At 38.5% G+C, this 21,606-nt stretch overlaps 1 protein-coding gene across 4 annotated transcripts in view; it reads right to left on the bottom strand.

Moving 5' to 3' along the window:
• XPO5 (exportin 5) overlaps positions 1–21,606 on the bottom strand; it is a 54,036-nt gene that overhangs the window by 6,514 nt on the left and 25,916 nt on the right. For 3 of the 4 annotated variants that reach the window (XR_009048190.1, XM_057700674.1, XM_057700676.1), the window contains 3 exons: positions 3,236–3,354; positions 1,499–1,595; positions 266–402 (listed from right to left, as the gene is read on the bottom strand). Coding sequence is in view for 3 of the 4 variants with exons in the window: in XM_057700674.1 (XP_057556657.1) it covers positions 266–402; positions 1,499–1,595; positions 3,236–3,354 (353 nt within the window). In the remaining variant the exon portion in view is untranslated. The remainder of the gene's footprint in view (positions 1–265; positions 403–1,498; positions 1,596–3,235; positions 3,355–21,606) is intronic. The other variant, XM_057700675.1, reaches the window with a different exon arrangement.

The raw sequence follows: 21,606 nt of genomic DNA, 5'->3' as shown, positions 1-21,606 counted from the left end.
AGCTTCATTTTTCATCTTTCCAAGAAACAGGATGGTAAGAATTTCCCCTAAGGAGATAGAGCTTTCAACACCCCCTGGACTACTTTCAGGTTTTTCCTTCTATTTACTTCAATCTTCTTGTCTTTTTAATGTGGTTACTATATACTAACAGAAACGTTTCCATCTATTCCATACAGCTCAGCTCTGCCTCCCCTGGTGCTTCTGAGCTGTTCCTGTCTTCAGTCTTCTGGCCCTTTGGGATATCTAGGGACTTTTGAAAGGATATGAAGCATGGGTCTGAGCCGGTAGTCAGGAATATTGTTCAAGTTGACGAAGGCAGAGCTGAGCAGCTGGGTGGCCAGGTGCTCCACGGTGTAGAAGTCCTGCTGCATGGAAGGGCCTGCCTTCCCTAGGATATGGAAACTGTAAAGGAAAATCATGGACAATGTCAAATCCATTATCTGTTATCGCCAGCCCTCATTGCCCTGGGAATTTCTCGTCTACAAGAAGAGCTAGGAAAGCAATCAATTGTATTTCCTTCTTAAGAGAACTGTAGCTTAATCGGTATACTTCGAAGATGTGGACTTAATCTTCTATCAGAAGTAAAAATAGGGCTTCCCTGGTGGCGCAGTGGTTAAGAATCCACCTGCCAATGCAGCGGACATGGGTCTGATCCCTGGTCTGGGAAGATCCCACATGCCGTGCAGCAACTAAGCCCATGTGCCACTACTGAGCCTGTGCTCTAGAGCCCACAAGCCACAACTATTGAGCCTGTGCATCGCAACTACTGAAGCCCATGTGCCTAGAGCCTGCGCCCTGCAAAAACAGAAGCCACCGCAAGAAGCAGCTCACGCACAGCAACAAAGACCCAATGCAGCCAATAAATAAGAAAAAAAAAAAGAAGTGAAAGTAACAGCATCCCCCCTTTAATGAAACTTCTTGATAGCAGATTCAGCATCTTTTAAAAGACTGATGTTGGTACCCAAGATCAACATTAGCCTTTCACTACTTCATAAGTAATATGGATTTGCAATGGAGAATCTTTTGTTAGTTGGCTGATTTAGAGCACTGTGTTAGCGAGGTCAGTGCCCTGGGAATGCTGGCATACAGAAGGACCAGTACCCCCTCATCCCACAACCAGGACCCCAAGACAAAATATGGCCAGCTACCTCCCAGTGCCCATGAGTAAGTGGGCTATGAGTCGTGAGGGGTCTGAGAAAATGCTTCTCCAGCACTGTATCTTCTACTTTGGTCTCATCATTTTATGCACTGGAAACAGCCAAGTTGGGCATTAAAATATCAAGTCATGGCTAGGACTAAAGGCACACGTGACAATTAAAAAAAAATGCAGGAAGCCAGTCTGTTCATTTTGATTTGACACTAGAATCATTAGTTTCTTGTCAAGTTCTTTCCTCATGTTACCTGTACATGAGAATGCTAGATCAGATGTCCAATCCAAGGCCATCCTATACCATGCATGTCTAGCAGGAGAATATGAAAGGCAGCATTGGTTCCTTACCAGTTTTCATAGAGGGTGCAGAAGAAACGCTGCATTCTTTCTAAGACTGTTTTGTAGACAGGAGAGTCATTCAGTTCCAAGAGAGGCTGAGGTAATCCTACAGACAAAGATGGGTCAGGAACCTGCTGCTCCACTGCTGAGGGTCTCAACCTGCCAACATCCTCCCACAGGCAGAGGTGGTTTAGGGGGCAGGGAGGTGCTAACAGCTTCCCTAAAGTGGCTGCTACACTGTGTTTGCAGGGAAAGGCAAAAGCTATTTAAGTGTCCAGGTCTGAGTACTCCAACTTTTGCCAGATGGAATTTGTACCAAAACACACAATGATAGCCCCAAATGATCTCTGCTTAAAGCACTGGGAATGTCCCCATTCCTTTTTAGTCATAGAACCTCTTTTTCAAGCAAAATTTTATGCAAAAGCCCAACATGTATAGCAGATCAAAATGAAACCCACTTATCTCAGTATAACAATTGCCTTAAAAGATCTATACTTCTAATCAGAGGTGATTTTCTTTCCAATCTTGCTCCAGGTTGGAAGCTGCCAGAGGGAACTGTTTGTCCATTCTAGTATGTTTTGGTTGGTCATACATTTCTACAGCAGGAGTTCCTGGCTTAATTTGAATAACTGAAGGGGGACTAGAGGGGAATGGGTAGTGAAGCAACACCTAATTTTTATATTCATAGCAAGACATTTCTTGGACATTCCATTTTTACTGGTGTCTCCAACAGGGAGCTTAAGTGTAGTGGTGCCAAAGGAAATGGCCCAGGATTATTTAGGCCAACAGACAGACATGGGCCCTGGAAAGATAAACTAACAGTCTTCTTTTCATTAAGTCATAGCTGAGGCATGCTCGCTAGATTGCTTACTCATGGCCAGGCCCAGGCAGAGGTGATAGCCGGGGCCAAACAACCACTGTCGGGGCTGTGATGGTGAGCCAGCCTGAAGCTTAAGAGATAAGCACAGTGTCTCTAGCTCTGCTTCTACCAACTGCCCTGCTCTCTGTGTTCCAGCCACACAAGTCACCTCTCTATTCCCTGGACACATCAAGCTCTTTGCTGCATGCCTCAGGGTCTTGCACCTGCCACTCTGTCTGCCTGGAATGCTCAGCATCTCCTTTTGCCCCAACCTGGGTGGCCCCCGTTCATCCTTCAGGTCTCCACTGGGAGGCAATCTTGTGACTCCTATCCAAGACTGGGTCAGGTCTCCCAATAAACACTCTCACAGTCACTTGCCTTCACAGCACATATCACAATTAGGATTGCAAAATTATTTGCTAATGGGAGAAATGAGTTAAAGAAACATTCTGATCAAGGTAAAAATTGGGAAACCTGGCTCAGAAACTATTCCTTAAAAAATTGATAATGTATAAAATATTTTACTGATTAAAGCTATTTAAGCTTAATTGTTTGAATACCTTTTCCCCCCATATACAATAAAGGTAGGAAAGTATGCTAATATCCTTCAGGTCAAAAACCCATGGTTTATTTATAATCTAAAGACTAACTGGCTGGCAGCTAAAGTGAAGGAGGCGGGTATGTGTGCTTCTGAAGACCTTCTCTGCATGGTAAGATAATGAAGTAAACACACTTGTTCCTAGAGAGCCTGTAGGAACTCCATATGTGCATTTCTGAACAAACAGGTGGTCAAGGTAGTGCCACGTAAGAAGGTGACAGAAGGCACACTGAAGCTGCGTTAGAAATAAGGTGAACTTCAAGAAAAAAAAAAAGGTTAGATTTCTTACCTAAAATAGCAGATTTTTCTGCTTCAAGCATATCTAGAGCCCTTGTGAAAGGTTCTGCCATTTTGGCTAGCATTTCTGGTGCATATAAAGTATTGTGAGTTCTGAAAAAAATAAGAATGCTATGTGAACTTTTCTTAGTCTGCTGAAGGAGAGAGTGGGTTTCCTCTTGTAATTCAGTGATGCTACATTTCCACATAGATACCTCTCTGTCAACACTATTCGTGGCAGTGGAATTTAAATGTTTCCCTGGAGAAGGGGATAGACTTGAAGCTATTAAGATTATTTGTACAGTATACAACACCTAACAGCAATCAACCACAAGAAACGAATTCTGAGAGAGCTGGACAACATCACAGTCTAAAACTGGAAAGCAAAATTCTTTCAAACCTGAGACAATGCCTGGGCACTCCCAGTTTTCTGACAGCTAGTGACAGAGGATGAAATGTCAGAGGCATCGTGGTTCATAGACAGGAACACAGAGCAGGTAGTAATATACTCCCATTTTTAGGATGTTTTATCTCTGATCCAAGAGCATGGACCCAACAATGCTCGGACAGCTGTTTAGTCTCCTGGAGGCACATCTGCAGCTCCCAACATGAGCATCTGTTTCCCACCAAAATGACTTACCTGAGCAGTTATCGGCTTTGTTTGACTATGGACCTGAGCTACCTGCCTTCCACAGCAATGGCACCATTGAATAATCTAAAGCCAGAGAGCATAACTACCTATTTTTCTTTTAAAATTTAATTATAAAACATTTCAAATGTATAGAAAATTACAGAATATAACATGGACCAGCAAGATTAAATATTTAAGACGAACACTGAACAGATCATTTTAGACCATCCTTATTTTTTAAAAACCCTCAATAACCTTTTTCTAAATACAGCCACACGCGTTCATCAGTATATTTGTTTAAACTGCCTTTTTGTGACTGGCTTATTCCACTTAGCATAAAGTCAGGGTTCACTCATGCTGTAGCACATTGTAGAAATGCCTTCCTTTTTAAGGATGAATTATATTGCATTGTTTGTTCAGACCACATCTTACTTATCCATTCATCCACTGATGGACACTGGCTGCTTCCACATTTTAACTATTGTGAGCAATGCTGCTATGAACATGGTGTATAAATATCTCTTTAAGACCTGCTTTCAAAAAAAAAAAAAAAAAAAAAAAAAAGACCTGCTTTCAATTCTTTTGAGTATATACCTTGAGCTGGACTTGCTGCTTAATATGGTAAGTCTATTTTTTTAATTAATTAAAAAAATTCATTGCTGCACACGGACTTTATTTGCAGTGAGCAAGGTCTATGCTTCATTGCGATGCATGGGCTTCTCCATGTGGTGGCTTCTCTTGTTGTGGAGCACAGGCTCTGGGTGTGTGGGCTTCAGTAGTTGCAGCACATAGGCTCAATAGTTGTGGCTTGTGGGCTCTAGAGCACAGGCTCCTTAGTTGTGGCACATGGGCTTAGTTGTTCCACGGCATGTGGGATCTTCCCAGACCAGGAATCAAACCCATATCCTCTGCATTGGCAGGTGGATTCTTAACTACTGTGCCACCAGGGAAGTCCCAGTAATTCTATTTTTAATTTTTAAATGTTTTTATTTTTTTGGCTGTACTGCACAGCACAGCTTGCAGGATCTTCGTTCCCCAAGCAGGGATTGAATCTGGGCCCCCTGTAGTGGAAGTGCAGAGTCCTAACCACTGGACAACCAGGGAATTCCCACTATTTTTAATTTTTTTGAAGATCTGCCAAACTGTTTTCCACAGTGGCTGAATCATTTTACATTCCTACCAACAGTGTACAGGAGTTCCATTTTCTCCACATGCTTCCTAACACTTATTTTCTGATTTCTGGATAGTTGCCGTCCTAATGGGTGTGAGGTGATTTCTTATTGTAGTTTCTTAAAACTATTTATTTATTTGGCTGCACTGGATCTTAGTTGTGGCATGTGGGATCTTTGTTGCTGTGTGTGGTACCTTTTTAGTTGTGGCATGAGGGATCTAATTCCCTGACCAGGGATTGAACCCAGGTCCCCTGCATTGGGAGTGTGGAGTCAACCACTGGACCTCCAGGGAAGTCCCTCTTACTGTAGTTTTGTTTTGCATTTCCCTAATGATTTGTGATGTTGAGCATGTTTTCATGTGCTTATGGGTTATTTGGAGAAATGTCTATTCAAGTCATTTGCCCATTTTTGTTTTTTTTTGGGCACACGGGCTTAGTTGCTCCGTGGCATGTGGGATCTTCCTGGAGCTGGGATCGAACCCGTGACCTCTGCATTGGCAGGCGGATTCTTAACCACTGCGCCACCTAGGAAGCCCTGCCCATTTTTGAATAGGATTTTTGTCACTGCTGTTGAGTTTTGGAAGTTCTCTATGTATTCTGAATATTAATTCCTTACCAGGTACACAATTTGTAAATATTTTTCCCATTCTTGGGTTGCCTTTTTTACTCTGTGGAGAGTGTCTTTTGATGCACAAAAATTTTTAATTTTTCATGAAATTCAATTTTTGTTACCTGTGCCTCTGGTGTCATATCCAAGAAATCATTGCCAAATCCAATGTTGTGAAGCTTTCGTCCTATGATTTCTTCTACGAGTTTACTGTTTTGGTCTTACATTAAGGTCCTAGATCCACTATGAGTTAATTTTTGTATATGATGTTAGATAAGGGTCCATCTTCATTTTTTGCATGTGAATATCCAGTTTTCCCACTGCTTGAAAAGACTGTCTTTTCCCCACTGAATGATCTTGGCACCTTTGTCAAAAATCATTTGACTATATATGTGAAGATTGCTGGGCTCTCTACCCTATTCCATTGGTCTATATGCTTGCCTTTATATCAGTATCACACAGTTTTGATTACTGAGGCTTTGTAGTAAGTTCTGAAATCAGAAAGTGTGAGTCCCCCAGTTTTCTTTTTCAAAATTGTTTTGAGTACTCAGGGTCCCTTGAGATTTCATAGAACCTGCAGAACACTTTGGGTAGTATTGTCATTTTAATAATATTAACTCTTCCAATGCATGAACATGGTATGTGTTTCCATTTATTCAATTCTTCTTTAGTTTCTTTCAGCAGTGCTTTGTAGTTTTCATTGTCTTTCACCTTCTTGGATAAGTTTATCACTAAGTATTTTGTTCTTTTTTATGCTACTATAAATGAAACTGTTTTTGTAAGTTTCCATTTCAGATTGCTTATTTTTTGTGTATAGAAATGCAGCTGATTTTTGTGTGTTGATTTATATTCTGCTACTTTGCTAAATTCATGTATTACTTTAAGAACTTTTTTGGTGTAATCTTTAGGGTTTTCTACATATAAGATCATATCAACTGCAAATAGAATTTTACTCCCTTTCCAATTTGGATGCCTTTTATTTCTTTTTCTTGCCTAATTGCTCTGGCTAGAATTTCTAGCAGTATGCTGAATGTTAGAATCCTTGCCTTGTTCCTGAACTTACGAGGAAAAACTTTCAGCCTTTCACCACTGAGTAAAATGTTTGTTCTGTGTGTGTGTGTGTATACACACATACGGCTTTATTTATTTATTTTTTTATTTTTTGGCACACAGGCTTAGTTGCTCCACGGCATGTGGGATCTTCCTGGAGCTGGGATCGAACCCGTGACCTCTGCATTGGCAGGCGGATTCTCAACCACTGCGCCACCTAGGAAGCCCGACACACGGCTTTTATTATGTTAAGGTAGTTTCTATTCTGTTGAGTGTTTTCATCATAAAATGGTGTTGAATTTTGTCAAATGCTTTTTCTACATCTATTGAGATGATCATGTGTTTTTCTCCCTTGCTTTTGTTGATGTGATATATTACAAAGATCAGTTTTCTTATGCTGCACCATCCTTGCATTCCAGGAACAAATCCCACTTGGTGATGGTGTATAATCCTTTTAATATACTGCCGAACTGCTAATGTTTCCTTGAGAAATTTTACATCAATGTTCATAAAGGATGTTGATCTGTAGTTTTCTTGTAGTTTCATTATGTGGCTTTGAATCAGCGTTACGCTAACCTCATGGAATAAGTTAGGAAGTGTTCCTTCTTCAATTTTTTGGGAAAAATTTGAGAAGGATTAGTTCTTTAATTGTTTGATAGAGTTCATCAGTGAAGCCATCAGGTCCAGGACTTTTCTTGACTCAATCTCCTTACTAGTTACAAGCCTATTCAGATTTTTTATTGCTTTGAGATTTAGTCTTTATAGATATTGTGTTTCTAGGAACTCATCCTTTTCATCAAGATTATCCAATTTTTTAGTGTACAGCTGTTCATAGTACAGAGTACTGCTTTTTATTTCTGTAGAATGGTAGTAATATCCCCACTTTAGTTTGATTTTAGTAATCTGAATCTTTTTTTCTTAGTCCATCTAGTTAAAAGTTTCTTAATTTTGTTGACTTTTTTCAAAGAATCAACTTTTGGTTTTACTAATTTTCTCTATTGTTTTCCTATTCTGTCGCTGCTCTGATCTTTAGAATTTCCTTCCTTCTGCTAGTTTTGGGTTTAGTTTGTACTTTTTTTAGTTTGTTAAGCTGTAAGGTTAGATTGTTGGTTTGAGCTCTTTCTTTTTTTTTTTAATGTAAATTTCCCCCTCAGCACTGCTTTCATTTCATCCCATAAGTTTTGGTTTGTTGTCTTTATGTTTTCATTCATCTCTAAGTATTTTTTCTTTTTTTTCTTTTAAGAACTTTTATTGAGATACAACTGACATACAATAAACTGCATATAAAGTGTACAATTTGATTTTTTTTTCTTATTAGTAATGTATATATAGCAATCCCAATCTCCCAGTTCATCCCCCCCACCCCCTCCACCCCTGCTTTTCCCCCTTGGTGTCCATGTTTGTTCTCTACATCTGTGTCTCTATTTCTGCCTTGCAAACCAGTTGATTTGTACCATTTTTCTATATTCTGCATATATGTGTTAATATATGATATTTGTTTTTCTCTTTCTGACTCACTGCACTCTGTATGACAGTCTCTGGGTCCATCCATGTCTCTACAAATGTCCCAATTCCATTCTTTTTTTTTACAGCTGAGTAATATTCCATTGTATATATGTACCACATCTTCTTTATCCATTCCTCTGTTGATGGACATTTAGGTTGCTTCCATGTCCTGGCATTGTAAATAGTGCTGCAATGAACACTGGAGTGCATGTGTCTTTTTGAATTATGATGCTCTCTGGGTATATGCCCAGTAGTGGGATTGCTGGGTCATATGGTAACTCTATTTTTAGTTTTTCACGGAACCTCCATACTGTTCTCCATAGTGGCTGTATCAGTTTACATTCCCACCAACAGTGAGAGAGAGTTCCCTTTTCTCCACACCCTCTCCAGCATTTACTGTTTGAAGATTTTCTGATGTTTTGGTTTGTTGTGTGTTATGTTTTCATTCATCTCTAAGTATTTTCTAATTTCCCTTGTGATTTATTCTTTGATCTGTTGTTTACAAGTATGTTTATTCATTTCCATAGTTTTCATTTTCCAGCTTTCCATTGTTACTGAGTTCTAACTTCATCCTATTATGGTCAGAGGTCATCTGCATGCTATCTTTTAAAATCTATTGAGACTTAATTTGTGGTCTAACAGTTCTATCTTGGAAAAATGTCCTGTGTGTACTTGAAAAGAATTGTTGTTGGGTAGTGTTCTGTATATATCTGTTAGATCTAGCGGGCTTATTGTGTTATGTCCTCTACTTTCTTATCTCTGTCTAGGTTTCCTATCCATTATTGTAAATGAGATATTGAAGTCTCAAACTATTATTGCGCCCTTCAATTTTCTCAGTTTTTGCTTCATATTTTGATGGCTGCTGTTAGGTGTGTAAATGTTTGTAACTGTTATATATTCTTGCTGTATATATTTTTTAAATTTAAAGTCTATTTTGTCTGATATTAGTACAACCCCTCCTGCTCTCTTTTGGTTAATACTTGCTTGGAATATCTTTTTCCATCCTTTCACTTTCAACCTGTGTTTTTGGATCTCGAGTCTCTTACAGACAACATTAAGTTTAATCATGTAAGAAAGGACTTACTTCTGTCAGTATGCTATATTTTTTGTCCCTCATTTCCTGCATTACTGTCTTCTATGTTTATCTTGTTTTGTTGTTGTTGTATTTAAAATTTTTCTCTTGTGTTTATTTTTTGTAGTGCAGTATTCAAATTCCTTTCTCATTTCCTTTTTAAAAAAAAATTCAGATATAGTTGATTTACTATATCAGTTTCAGGTATACAACCTAGTGATTCAAAATTTTTTAAGATTATACTCCATTTAAAGTTTTTATAAAATACTGGCTATATTCCCTGGGCTGTACAAAATACCCTTGTAGCTTATTTATTTTATACATTGTAGTTTGTACCTCTTAATCACCTACTGCTATCTTGCCCCTCCCCCCTCATTATTATTTGTTTGTTCTCTATGTCTGTGAGCCTGGTTGTTTTGTTATATTCACTGGTTTATTTTTTAGATTCCACATATAAGTCACTAACAAAGTATTTGTCTTATTTCACTTAGCATAATACCCTCCAGGTCAATCCATGTTGTTGCAAATGGCAAAAATCTCATTCTTTTTTATGGCTGAGTAGTAGTCCATTGTAGGCATACACCACATCTTCTTTATTTACCTGTTGATAGACACTTAGGTTGCTTCCATATCTTGGCTACTGTAAATAATGCTGCTATGAACACTGGAGTGCATGTATCCTTTTGAATTAGTGTGTTCATTTTCTTCAGATATATACCCAAGAGTGGAATTGCTAGTTCATATGGTAGTTCTATTTTTAGTTTTTCGAGGAAACTGCATTTTCCTATTATCTGGAATAGTTTGTCTAAAAGATAAATGGTATCATCCTCAAAGGACTGGTGGAATTTAACATGTAAAAATCATCTAGGTCTGGAGGGTTTTTTTTAATCTAACTACTGGCATAATTTATGATTTAAATCTTTTTAGGTTTTATATCTTTTTGAGTTAGTCATAGTATGTTACAGTTTTCCCTGGAAACTGTTCATTTTTTCCTTGAGCTTTCAAATTTACTGATGCTATTATTGGCATTTTTTTAAAAAGTTTTATTTTGATAATAAATTTCTGAGGTGAAATTCATATAAAATTAAACATTTTAGTGTACAATTCAATGGTATTTAATACATTCACAATCTTGTGCAACCACCAACCTCTATCTAGTTCCAAAACATTTCATCACCTCTCCAACCTCCCACTCCCACCCCCACCTTCCCCTGTACCCATTAAGTAATAACAGTTAATTTCCATTTTCCCCTTCCCCCCTACTTCTGGGAACCACTGATTTACTTTATCTATGAGATTTACCTATTCTTGGTATTTCATATAAATAGAATTATATAATATGTGGCCTTCTATGTCTGGCTTCTTTCACTTGGCATAATGTTTTCAAGCTTTTTCCATGTTATAGCATGTAGCAGTACTTCATTCCTTCTTATGGCTAAATAATATTCCATTATATGAGGATACATACCATATTTTGTTCACCATTCACTGATGGACATTTGGGTTGTTTCCACCATTTGACTACTGCTATATAGTGCTCCTAAAACATTTGTTAACAAGTATTTGCTCAAGCACCTGCCAGCCATTCTTCTGGTTATATACAGAGGAGTGGAACTGCTGTGTCATGTGGTATAACTTTAAGTTATGCTATGTATAACTTTCTGAGAAATTACCAAACTTTTCCATAGTGGTTGAATCATTTCACACTCCGATCAGCAATGTACAAGAGTTCCAATTTCTCCACATCCTTGCTAATACCTATTACTTTCTTTTTTTTTTTTAACATTTTTTATTATAACCGTCCTACTGGGTATGATTTGGTATCTCATTATGGTTTTAATTTTCATTTCCTTAATGACTAAAGATGTTGAGCATCTCTTCACGGCCTTGTTGGCCATTTGTATATCTTCTTTAGAGATATGTCTTTTCAAGCCTTTTTGCCCATTTTGATTACATTATCTTTTTCTATATGTCTATCCTTCTCAGTACCAAACTATTTTGATTTCTGTAGCTTTGCAGTAAGTTTTGAAATTGAGAAGTTTGAGTCCCCCAACCTTTTTCAAGACTGTTTTGGCTTTTCGGGGCCCCTTGCAATTCCACATGAATCTGAGGATCAGCTTTGTGCAAAAAAAAAAAAAAAAAAAATGCTGCTGGAATTTTTTTTTTTTTAATGTATGTGTGTATGTATTTACCACACTGCATAGCATGAGGGATCTTAGTTCCCTGACCATGGATCAAACCTGTCCCCCCTGCAGTGGAAGTGTATCCTAACCATTGGACTGCTGGGAAATTCCCGCTGTTGGAATTTTAATAGGGGCTGCATTCAATCTGTAGGTTGCTTTGAGTAATATTCCATCTTAACAAACTTAAGTCTTCCAATTCATGAATATGGGATGCCTTTTCATTTAGGTCATCTTTAATTCCAGGAATGTTTTTTAGTTTTCAGTGTGTAAGTCTTTCATATTCTTGGTTAAATTTATTCCCAGGTACTTTATTCTTCTGAATGCTATTGTACATGGAATTATTTTCTTAATTTCCTTTTGCAATCATTCATTGCTGGGGTATAAAAATGCAACTGATTTTTGTATGTCGATCTTGTATCCTATAACTTTGAACTTATTTATTAGCAGGAGTAGTTTTGGGGGTTTTTTAGGGGGAGGGATCTTCTATATCATTTGTGCATGTAAATAGTTTTACTTCTTTTCCAATTTGAATGCCTTTATTTCTTTTTCTTATCTAATTGCTGTGTCTGGGACTTCCAGTACACAAACAGCAGTGGTGCAAGTGGGCATCCTTGTTTTGTTCCTGATGACAGAGGAAAAGCTTTACATCTTTCACCACTGAGTATGATATAAGCTGTGGATTTTTCATAAAGATAATTTTTCATGTTGGGAAAGCTCCCTTCTAATTCTAGTTTGCTAAGTGTTTTTATCATGAGAGGGTGTTGGATTTTGTCAAATACTTTTTCTGTGTCACTTAAGATGATCAAATGGGTTTTTTCCTTTGCTCTATTAACATGGTGCACTATGCTGATTTATTTACACTGAACAACTTTCACATCCTTGGGATAAATCCCACTTGGTCATAGTGTATAATCCTTTTAACATGCTGTTGGATTCAATTTGCCTGTGTTCAGTGAGGCTATCTGTAACTCTACCTTAGCCTGTATCTCCTGCTATGTGGAGACCAAGGGTTGGTAAGTGGTGCCATTTACTTTCTTTTTTAATGTTTTTTATTTTATTTATTTATTTATTTATTTTTAAATTTATTGGCGCACTGGGTTTTCGTTGCTGCGTGCAGGCTTTCTATAGTTGTGGAGAGCGGTGGCTACTCTTCATTGCAGTGCACGGGCTTCTTATTGTGGGGGCTTCTCCTGCTGTGGAGCACGGGCACTTGGCACATGGGCTCAACAGTTGTGGCTCTCGGGCTCTAGATCACAGTCTCAGTAGTTGTGGCACATGGGCTTCGTTGCTCTGTGGCATGTGGGATCCTCCCAGACCAGGGCTTGAACCCGTGTCCCCTGCCTTGGCAGGCAGGCTCTTAACCACTGTGCCACCAGGGAAGCTCCGCCATTTACTTTTGAAAACTGCAATTGGCCATCTTTTTAGTTTCTGAATTAAGTTTTTCTTGGTCATTTAGGAAGATGGCTAATACTATGAAATGATCTCTGATAAAATCAGTTCTTCTCAAAAAGAAATTCATAGTCTTAAATTTGATGGGGAACAGATGAGCTGTTTATTTTTTATTCTTTAATGAAGTGTGACTGTGATCCCGAGATACAATTTAAATAATAGAAGGGTTAATGCATCATATGTCAAATGTCCCTGATGCTACACAAAGTCTTATATTCCTTATAATCTCTCCTCCTGCTCCCCTTCACCAAGGTGGCAGCGCCATGGTGGCTGCACCTATAACTCACAAGCAGTGGAAGGAGAACTCAGCACACACTGCTCTGCTATCTATGACTCCAGGTCAGGTCTTCATAAGCAGGAAGTCCTACAAGCCCTAGTAATCTTCAGCTTCCTGAAATATCATGTTTCCTGACACATTTGCAAGTTAGAGCACTATGCTTCCACACTAAGAGGAACTAGTTATTGCTTAGCAAAGAAAAAGACAATCAAGTAATAAAAGTTTTGTTTTGCACTATCTGTACCTATCTGAAATATTCTTAGTATCACAAACTAAGAGTGGCATACACACAGATATATATTATTCAGCCATAATAGAGGAGAAAATCTTGCTATTTGTGACAACATGATGAACCTTGAGGTCATTAAGCTAAGTGAAATACATCAGACACTGAAAGACAAATACAGTATGATCTTACTTGTATGTGGAATCAAAAAAACTAAACTCACAGAAATAGAAGTTTGCTGGTTGCCAGACGAAGGAGATTGGGGCGGGGGGGGGGGGCGCGGAGAGGAATGGGTGAAAGTGGTCAGAGGTACAAACTTCCAGTTAAAAAGATAAATAAGTTCTGGAGATGTAATATATACAGCACAATGACTATAGTTAATAATACTGTATTGTGTATTTTAAAATTGCTAAGAGAGATCTTAAAAGTTCTCATTACAAGAGAAAAGAAATGTGTAACTATGTGAGGTGATGGATGTTAATTAAACCTACTGTGGTAATCATTTCACAATATATACATATATCAAACCAAAAAAAAAAGTATAATCACTATGCTAAACAAGACTTCCCACATACAAAGATTTCAATAAAACATATAGAAGATATATGGAAACAATGTAACAAACTTTAAGTTAACAGAAAAGTTGTTCTAAACAGATAATGAATGATGATAATGAACCTTCTGAGAACCAGAGAATTCTGCTCCCCACATCTATCCTCTACACAACCCACACTGTCCAACAGAAATAAAAAGTAAGCCATATAAGCCATTTAAAATTTTCTAGCCAGCCAAACTTAAAAAAAGTGAAAAGAAACAGGTTAAACTAATTATATTTTTATTTAACCCAATACATCAAAAAATCATTTTAATATGTTAGCAACATAAAATTAATCAGATATTTTTACATTCTTTTTGTACTAAGTTTTTGAAATACAGTGTGTGTTTTACACCTACAGTTTATCTCAATTCAGACTAGCCATATTTCAAGTGCTCAGTAGCCAGCCACATGTAGCTAGTGGCTACCACACTAGACAGTGCAGCTCTAACACCTTCAATTATCAGACTGTTTGACAAGGAATTAAAACAGGAGTTTAATTACAAGGAGTTAATACACAAACTGGTAGGAATGTAAATTAGTACACCACTTTAGAAAACTATTTGATTCTATCTACAAAAACTGAAAATATGCATACCTTATAAACAAGAATTCTACTCCTGCATGTAGGATTCTATTCCTACCCAAGAGAAATTATGTATATACCAAAAGACATTTACAAGAACATTAACAGCAGCACTTGTGATAATAAAAAAATCCTGGAAACTACCCAAAAGTCAACCAACACTAAATGGATAAATGAGTTATAGCATATTCACATGATGGAATACCATACCAGCAATGAGAATGAACAAGCCACAGCTACATGCAGTAACATGGATGACCTCACCAAAATAATATTGCACAAGAGAAGCCAAGATACAAAAGAGTGCATGCTTCTGACTCCATTTATTAAAGCTCAAATGAGGCAAAATGTTAAAGGTCAGAATAGTGGTTACCCTAAGGTAAGGACTGAAAAGAGATTTTGGGTAAGGTTGTTTCTTGATCTGGGTGCTGATTACATGGAGGTGTCCACTTTCTCAAAATTCATCTATCTGCACTCACAATTCGTATCCTTTTCTTATGTATATTTGTACCCTTAACATTATACTTCAAGATAAAATTTACTACAAAAACAAGGCAAAACTCTTAACTGATCCAGCTGCACACCACTCAAGGAATCTAACTACTCCGTAACTGTAGTCAACATCTTTCCAAATACCTTTTGATTGATTTTGGGATTTTCCAAAAGCACTGAACTCTTACAAAAATATGAAGATGACAGTCTCTTGTTTCCTCACCTGACCAGGGATGAACCTTGTTTCCAGGTCTAGGTTCCCACCACAGGGACTCTGGCCACAAGCCTAAAAAGTCAATGAGTCTGTTGCCATCTGACTTCATCACTTTCACATTTCTCTAAGCTACAGAAGATCCTTTTGGCTTTAAAAACATCAATATGGGGCTTTCTAGGTGGCGCAGTGGTTAAGAATCTGCCTGCCAATGCAGGGGACACGGGTTTGATCCCTGCTCCAGAAAGATCCCACATGCTGTGGAGCTGCTAAGCCCGTGCGCCACAACTTTTGAGCCTGTGCTTTAGAGCCCGTGAGCCACAACTATTGAGCCCATGTGCTGCAACTACTGAAGCCTATGCACCTAGAGTCTGTGCTCCACAAGAGAAGCCACAGCAATGAGGAGCCTGTGCACCACAACGAAGAGTAGCCCCCGCTCACTGCAACTAAAGAAAGCCCACACACAGCAACAAAGACCCAACACAGCCAATAAAAAAAAAAAGAAGTATTAAACACATCAATATGGAAACAAACTTTTCCTTGGCTAAATATTTTACTACCCTCCCAACATGCAAACCACACTTCTTTTTGAAATCTTTTTCCTCCTTTTGAAATCAGAACAAAATATTGTCTATTTCCACAGACATGTCCACAATGACAACTTGTTCAGACACTCCAGCCCTCCAATTTTGTCAACATTAACTGAAAACCTTGATTCTTAAGCTTACAGTCCAGCATGTCTGTTGCCAGCAGAGCATCCCTGAGACGTGAGTAACTTGGTCTGCCCAGTTGAGACTCTGCTCTTACACCCTGGGTAAGAGGTCGAAAAGCAGTGGAACAGAGCTCTAACCTGACCTCAGAAACACTATGAGATGTAAAAAACAACCACATTTTGCTTTGGCCAGTAGGAACTGATTCTCTCCAAAGGCTCTCTTTCACCATAGAGAGCATCTATCCCTGAATCATCAAACATACATCAAGTAACCAACAAGCCTAGACTTGGCCTACTTCTGCTTGACTATATTAGCTCATGTGATTTATAACAGTGATTCTGAACCTTTAATGTACACACAAACAACCTGGGGATCTTGTTAAAATGCAGATTCTGATTTAGTATGTCTGGGGTGAAGCCCTAATTCTGCATTTTAAACAAGCTCTCAGGTGATTGCTGATGCTGCTGGTCTGAGGGCTCAGCTTTGAGAAGTAAAAACCTAGGACTCTGATGAGGAGCATGTTATCAGGCCTTCCTTTGGCATGTTCAGGCACTGGATGTTTGGTCCACTGAGATCACAGTCACTACTGACAAATTCAGATTAGCTCATTTGAATACCTGACCCAGAAAAGCACCACTATAGAAAGCAACTGCCCTGCTACCAGTGAACAATTCCTTTAGTGGCAAAACTCTAGACCAAATAAAACTTAAAGTAGGAAGAGGAATCAAGACGGCGGAGTAGGAGGACGTGTGCTCACTCCCTCTTGCAAGAGCACCGGAATTACAACTAAGTGCTGAACAATCATCGACAGAAAGATACTGGAACTCACCAAAAAAACACACCCCACATCCAGAGACAAAGGAGAAGCTGCAATGAGATGGCAGGAGGGGCGCAATTATGTTAAAATCAAATCCCATAAATGCTGGGTGGGTGACTCACAAGCTGGAGAACAGTTATACCGCAGAAGTTCACCCATTAAAGTGAGGGTTCTGAGCCCCATGTCAGGCTTCCTAACCTGGGGGTCCAGCAACAGGAGGAGGAATCCCCAAGGAATCAGACTTTGAAAGCCAGTGGGATTTGATTGCAGGACCTCCACAGGACTGGGGGAAACAAGAGACTCCACTCTTGGAGGGCACACAAAAAAGTGTGCTCACTAGGACCCAGGGGGAAGGAGCAGTGACCCCACAGGAAACTGGACCAGATCTACCTGTGTTGGAGGGTTGCCTGCAGAGGTGGGGGGCAGCTGTGGCTCATCAAGGAGACAGGGGCACTGGCGGCAAGGGTTCTGGGAAGTGCTCACTGGTGTGAGCCCTCCCAGATTCTGCCATCAGCCCCACCAAAGAGCCTGTAAGCTCCAGTGCTGGGTAGCCTCAGGCCAAACATCAAACAAGGTAGGAACACAGCCCTATCCATTGGGAGACAAGCAGATTAAAGTGTCACTGAGCTCTGCCCACCAAATCGGATTAAAGTCTTACTGAGCTCTGCCCACCCAGCCCTACCCACCATCAGTCCCTCCCATCAAGAAGCACACACGAGCCTCCTAGATAGCTTCCTCCACAAGAGGGCAGACAGCAGTATCAAGCAGTATCAGCAGTATTTCATCTTGTGGAACTGAAAACCACAGCCACAGAAAGACAGAGAAAATGAAAAAGCAGAGGACTTTGTACTAGATGAAGGGACAGGATAAAACCCCAGAAAAACAACTAAATGAAGAGGAGATAGGCCAGCTTACAGAAAAATAATTCAGAATAATGATGGTGAAGATGATCCAGGGCTTTGAAAAAAGGCTGGATGCAAAGACTGAAAAATTTACCAAAGACCTAGAAGAATTAAAGAGCAAACAAACAGAGATATGCAACACAAGAACTGAAATGAAAAATACACTAGAAGGGACCAATAGCAGATTAACTGAGGCAGAAGGGCGAATAAGTGACCTGGAAGACAGAATGGTGATAATCACTGATGCAGAAAAGAAGAAAGAAACCCAAGGAGAAACACACCAAGACATATAGTAGTCAAATTGACAAAAATTAAAGACAGAGAAAAGTTATTAAAAGCAACAAGGGAAAAACGACAAATAACATACAAGGGAACTCCCATCAGGTTAACAGCTGATTTCTCAGCAGAACCTCTACAAGCCAGAAGGGAGTGGCATGATATATTTCAAGTGATGAAAGGGAAAAACCTACAACCAAGAATACTCTACTCAGCAAGGATCTCATTCAGATTCGACAGAGAAATCAAAATCTTTACAGACAAGCAACAGCTAAGAGAATTCAGCACCACCAAACCAGCCCTACCACAAATGCTAAAGGAACTTCTCTAAGCGCAAAACATAAGAGAAGGAAAGGACCTACAAAAACATAAACAAAACAATTAAGAAAATGGTAATAGGAACATACATATCAATAATTACCTTGAATGTAAATGGACTAAATGCACCAACCAAAAGACACAGACTGGCTGAATGGATACAAAAACAAGACCCATATATATGCTGTCTACAAGAGACTCACTTCAGCTCTAGGGACACATACCAGGGACACACTTTCAGACTGAAAGTGAGGGGATGGAAAAAGATGTTCCATGCAAATGGAAATCAAAGGAAAGCTGGAGTAGCAATACTCCTATCAAATAAAATAGACTTTAAAATAAAAAATGTTACAAGAGACAAGAAAGGACACTACATAAAGATCAAGGGATCAATTCAAGAAGAAGAGATAACAATTATAAATATATATGCACCCAATATAGGAGCACCTCAATACATAAGGCAAATGCTAACAACTATGAAAGAAGAAATCGACAGAAACACAATAATAGTGGGGGATTTTAACACCCCACTTACACCAATGGACAGATCATCCACACAGAAAATTAATAAGGAAACACAAGCTTTAAATGACACAATAAGTCAGCATGATTTAATAGATAGCTATAGGACATTACAGCCAAAAATAGCAGATTACACGTTCTTCTCAAGTGCACATAGAACATTCTCCAGGATAAACGACATTTTGGGTCATAAATCAAGCCTCGGTAAATTCAAGAAAATTGAAATAGTATCAAGTATCTTTTCTGACCACAATGCTATGAGATTAGAAATCAATTACAGGAAAAAAACTGTAAAAAACATAAACACATGGAGGCTACACAATATGCTACTAAATAACCAAGAGATCACTGAAGAAATCAAAGAGGAAATCAAAAAATACCTAGAGATAAATGACAATGAAAACACAATGATCCAAAACCTATGGGATGCAGCAAAGGCAGTTCTAAGACGGAAGTTTATAGCAATACAATCCTACCTCAAGAAACAAGAAAAATCCCAAATAAACAATCTAACCTTACACCTAAAGAAACTAGAGAAAGAAGAGCAAACAAAACCCAAAGTGAGTAGACAGGGAGAAATCATAAAGATCAGAACAGAAATAAATGAAATAAAAACAAAGAAAACAATAGCAAAAATCAATAAAACTAAAAGCTGGTTCTTTGAGAAGATAAATAAAATCGATAAACCTCTAGCAAGACTCATCAAGAAAAAGAGGGAGAGGACTCAAATCAGTAAAATTAAAAATGAAACAGGAGAAGTTACAATGGACACCACAGAAATAAAAAGCACCATAAGAGACTACTACAAGCAACTATATGCCAATAAAATGGACAACCTGGATGAAATGGACAGATTCTTAGAAAGGTATAAGTTTCCAAGACTGAATCAGGAAGAAATAGAAAATATGAAGAGACCAATCACAAGTAATGAAATTGAAACTGTGATGAAAAATCTCCCAACAAACAAAAGTCCAGGACCAGATGGAGTCACAGGTGAATTTTATCAAACATTTAGAGAAGAGCTAACACCCATCCTTCTCAAACTCTTCCAAAAAATTGCAGAGGAAGGAACACTCCCAAACTCAGTGTATAAGGCCACCATCACCCTGATACCAAAGCCAGACAAAGATACTACAAAAAAAGAAAGAGACCACTATCACTGATGAATTCAGATGCAAAAATCCTCAACAAAATACTAGCCAACAGAATCCAACAACACATTAAAAGGATCATACACCATGATCAAATGGGGTTTATCCCTGGAATGCAAGGATTCTTCAATATACGCAAATCAATCAATGTGATACACCATATTAACAAATTAAGAAATAAAAACCATATGATCATCTCAATAGATACAGAAAATGCTTTTGACAAAATTCAACACCCATTTATGATAAAAACTCTCCAGAAGGTGGGCACAGAGGGAACCTACGTCAACATAATAAAGGCCATATATGACAAACCCACAGCAAACATCATTCTCAATGGTGAAAAACTGGAAGCATTCCCTCTAAGATCAGGAACAAGACAAGGATGTCCACTCTCGCCACTACTATTCAACATAGTTTTGGAAGTCCTTGCCACAGCCATCAGAGAAGAAAAAGAAAAGGAATCCAAATTGGAAAAGAAGAAGTAAAACTGTCACTGTTCACAGATGACATGATACTATACCTAGAAAATCCTAAAGATGCCACCAGAAAACTACTTGAGCTAATCAATGAATTTGGTAAAGTTGCAGGATACAAAATTAACACACAGAAATCTCTTGCATTTCTATACACGAACAATGAAAGATCAGAAAGAGAAATTAAGGAAACAATCCCATTCACCATTGCAACAAAAAGAATAAAATACCTAGGAATAAACCTAACCAAGGAGGTGAAAGACCTGTACTCAGAAAACTATAAGACACTAATGAAAGAAATCACAGACAACACAAACAGATGGAGGGACATTCCATGTTCTTGGATTGGAAGAACCAACATTGTGAAAATGACTATACTACCGAAAGCAATTTACAGATTCAATGCAATCCCAATCAAATTACCAATGGCATTTTTCACAGAACTAGAGCAAGAAATTTTGCAATTTGTATGGAAATGCAAAAGACCCCGAATAGCCAAAGCAATCTTGAGAAGGAAAGACAGTTGGTGGAATCAGGCTTCCTGACTTTAGGCTATACTATAAGGCTACAGTGATCAAGACAGTATGGTACTGGCACAAAAACAGAAATATAGATCAATGGAACAGGACAAAAAGCCCAGAGATAAACTATGGTCAACTAATCTATGACAAAGGAGGCAAGGATATACAATGGAGAAAAGGCAGCCTCTTCAATAAGTGGTGCTGGGAAAACTGGACAGCCACATGTAAAAGAATGAAATTAGAACATTCCCTAACACCATACACAAAAATAAACTCAAAATGGACTAAAGACCTAAATGTAAGGCCAGACACTATAAAACTCTTAGAGGAAAACACAGGAAGAACACTCTTCGATGTAAATAACAGCAGGATCTTTTTTGATCCACTCCCTAGAGTGATGGAAATAAAAACAAAAATAAATAAGTGGGACCTAATGAAACTTCAGAGCTTCTACACAGCAAAGGAAACTATAAGCAAGATGAAAAGACAACCCTCAGAATGGGAGAAAATATTTGCAAACGAATCAACAGACAAAGGATTAATCTCCAAAATATATAAACAGTTCATGCAGCTCAATATCAAAAAAACAAACAACCCAATCAAAAAATGGGCAGAAGACCTAAATAGGCATT

Source organism: Hippopotamus amphibius, chromosome 11 (assembly GCF_030028045.1).
Source record: "Hippopotamus amphibius kiboko isolate mHipAmp2 chromosome 11, mHipAmp2.hap2, whole genome shotgun sequence".
Classification (NCBI taxonomy): Eukaryota; Metazoa; Chordata; class Mammalia; order Artiodactyla; family Hippopotamidae; genus Hippopotamus; species Hippopotamus amphibius.
The sequence above is the reverse complement of the archived record's forward strand: the minus strand, read 5'-3'. Positions and strand labels throughout refer to the sequence as shown.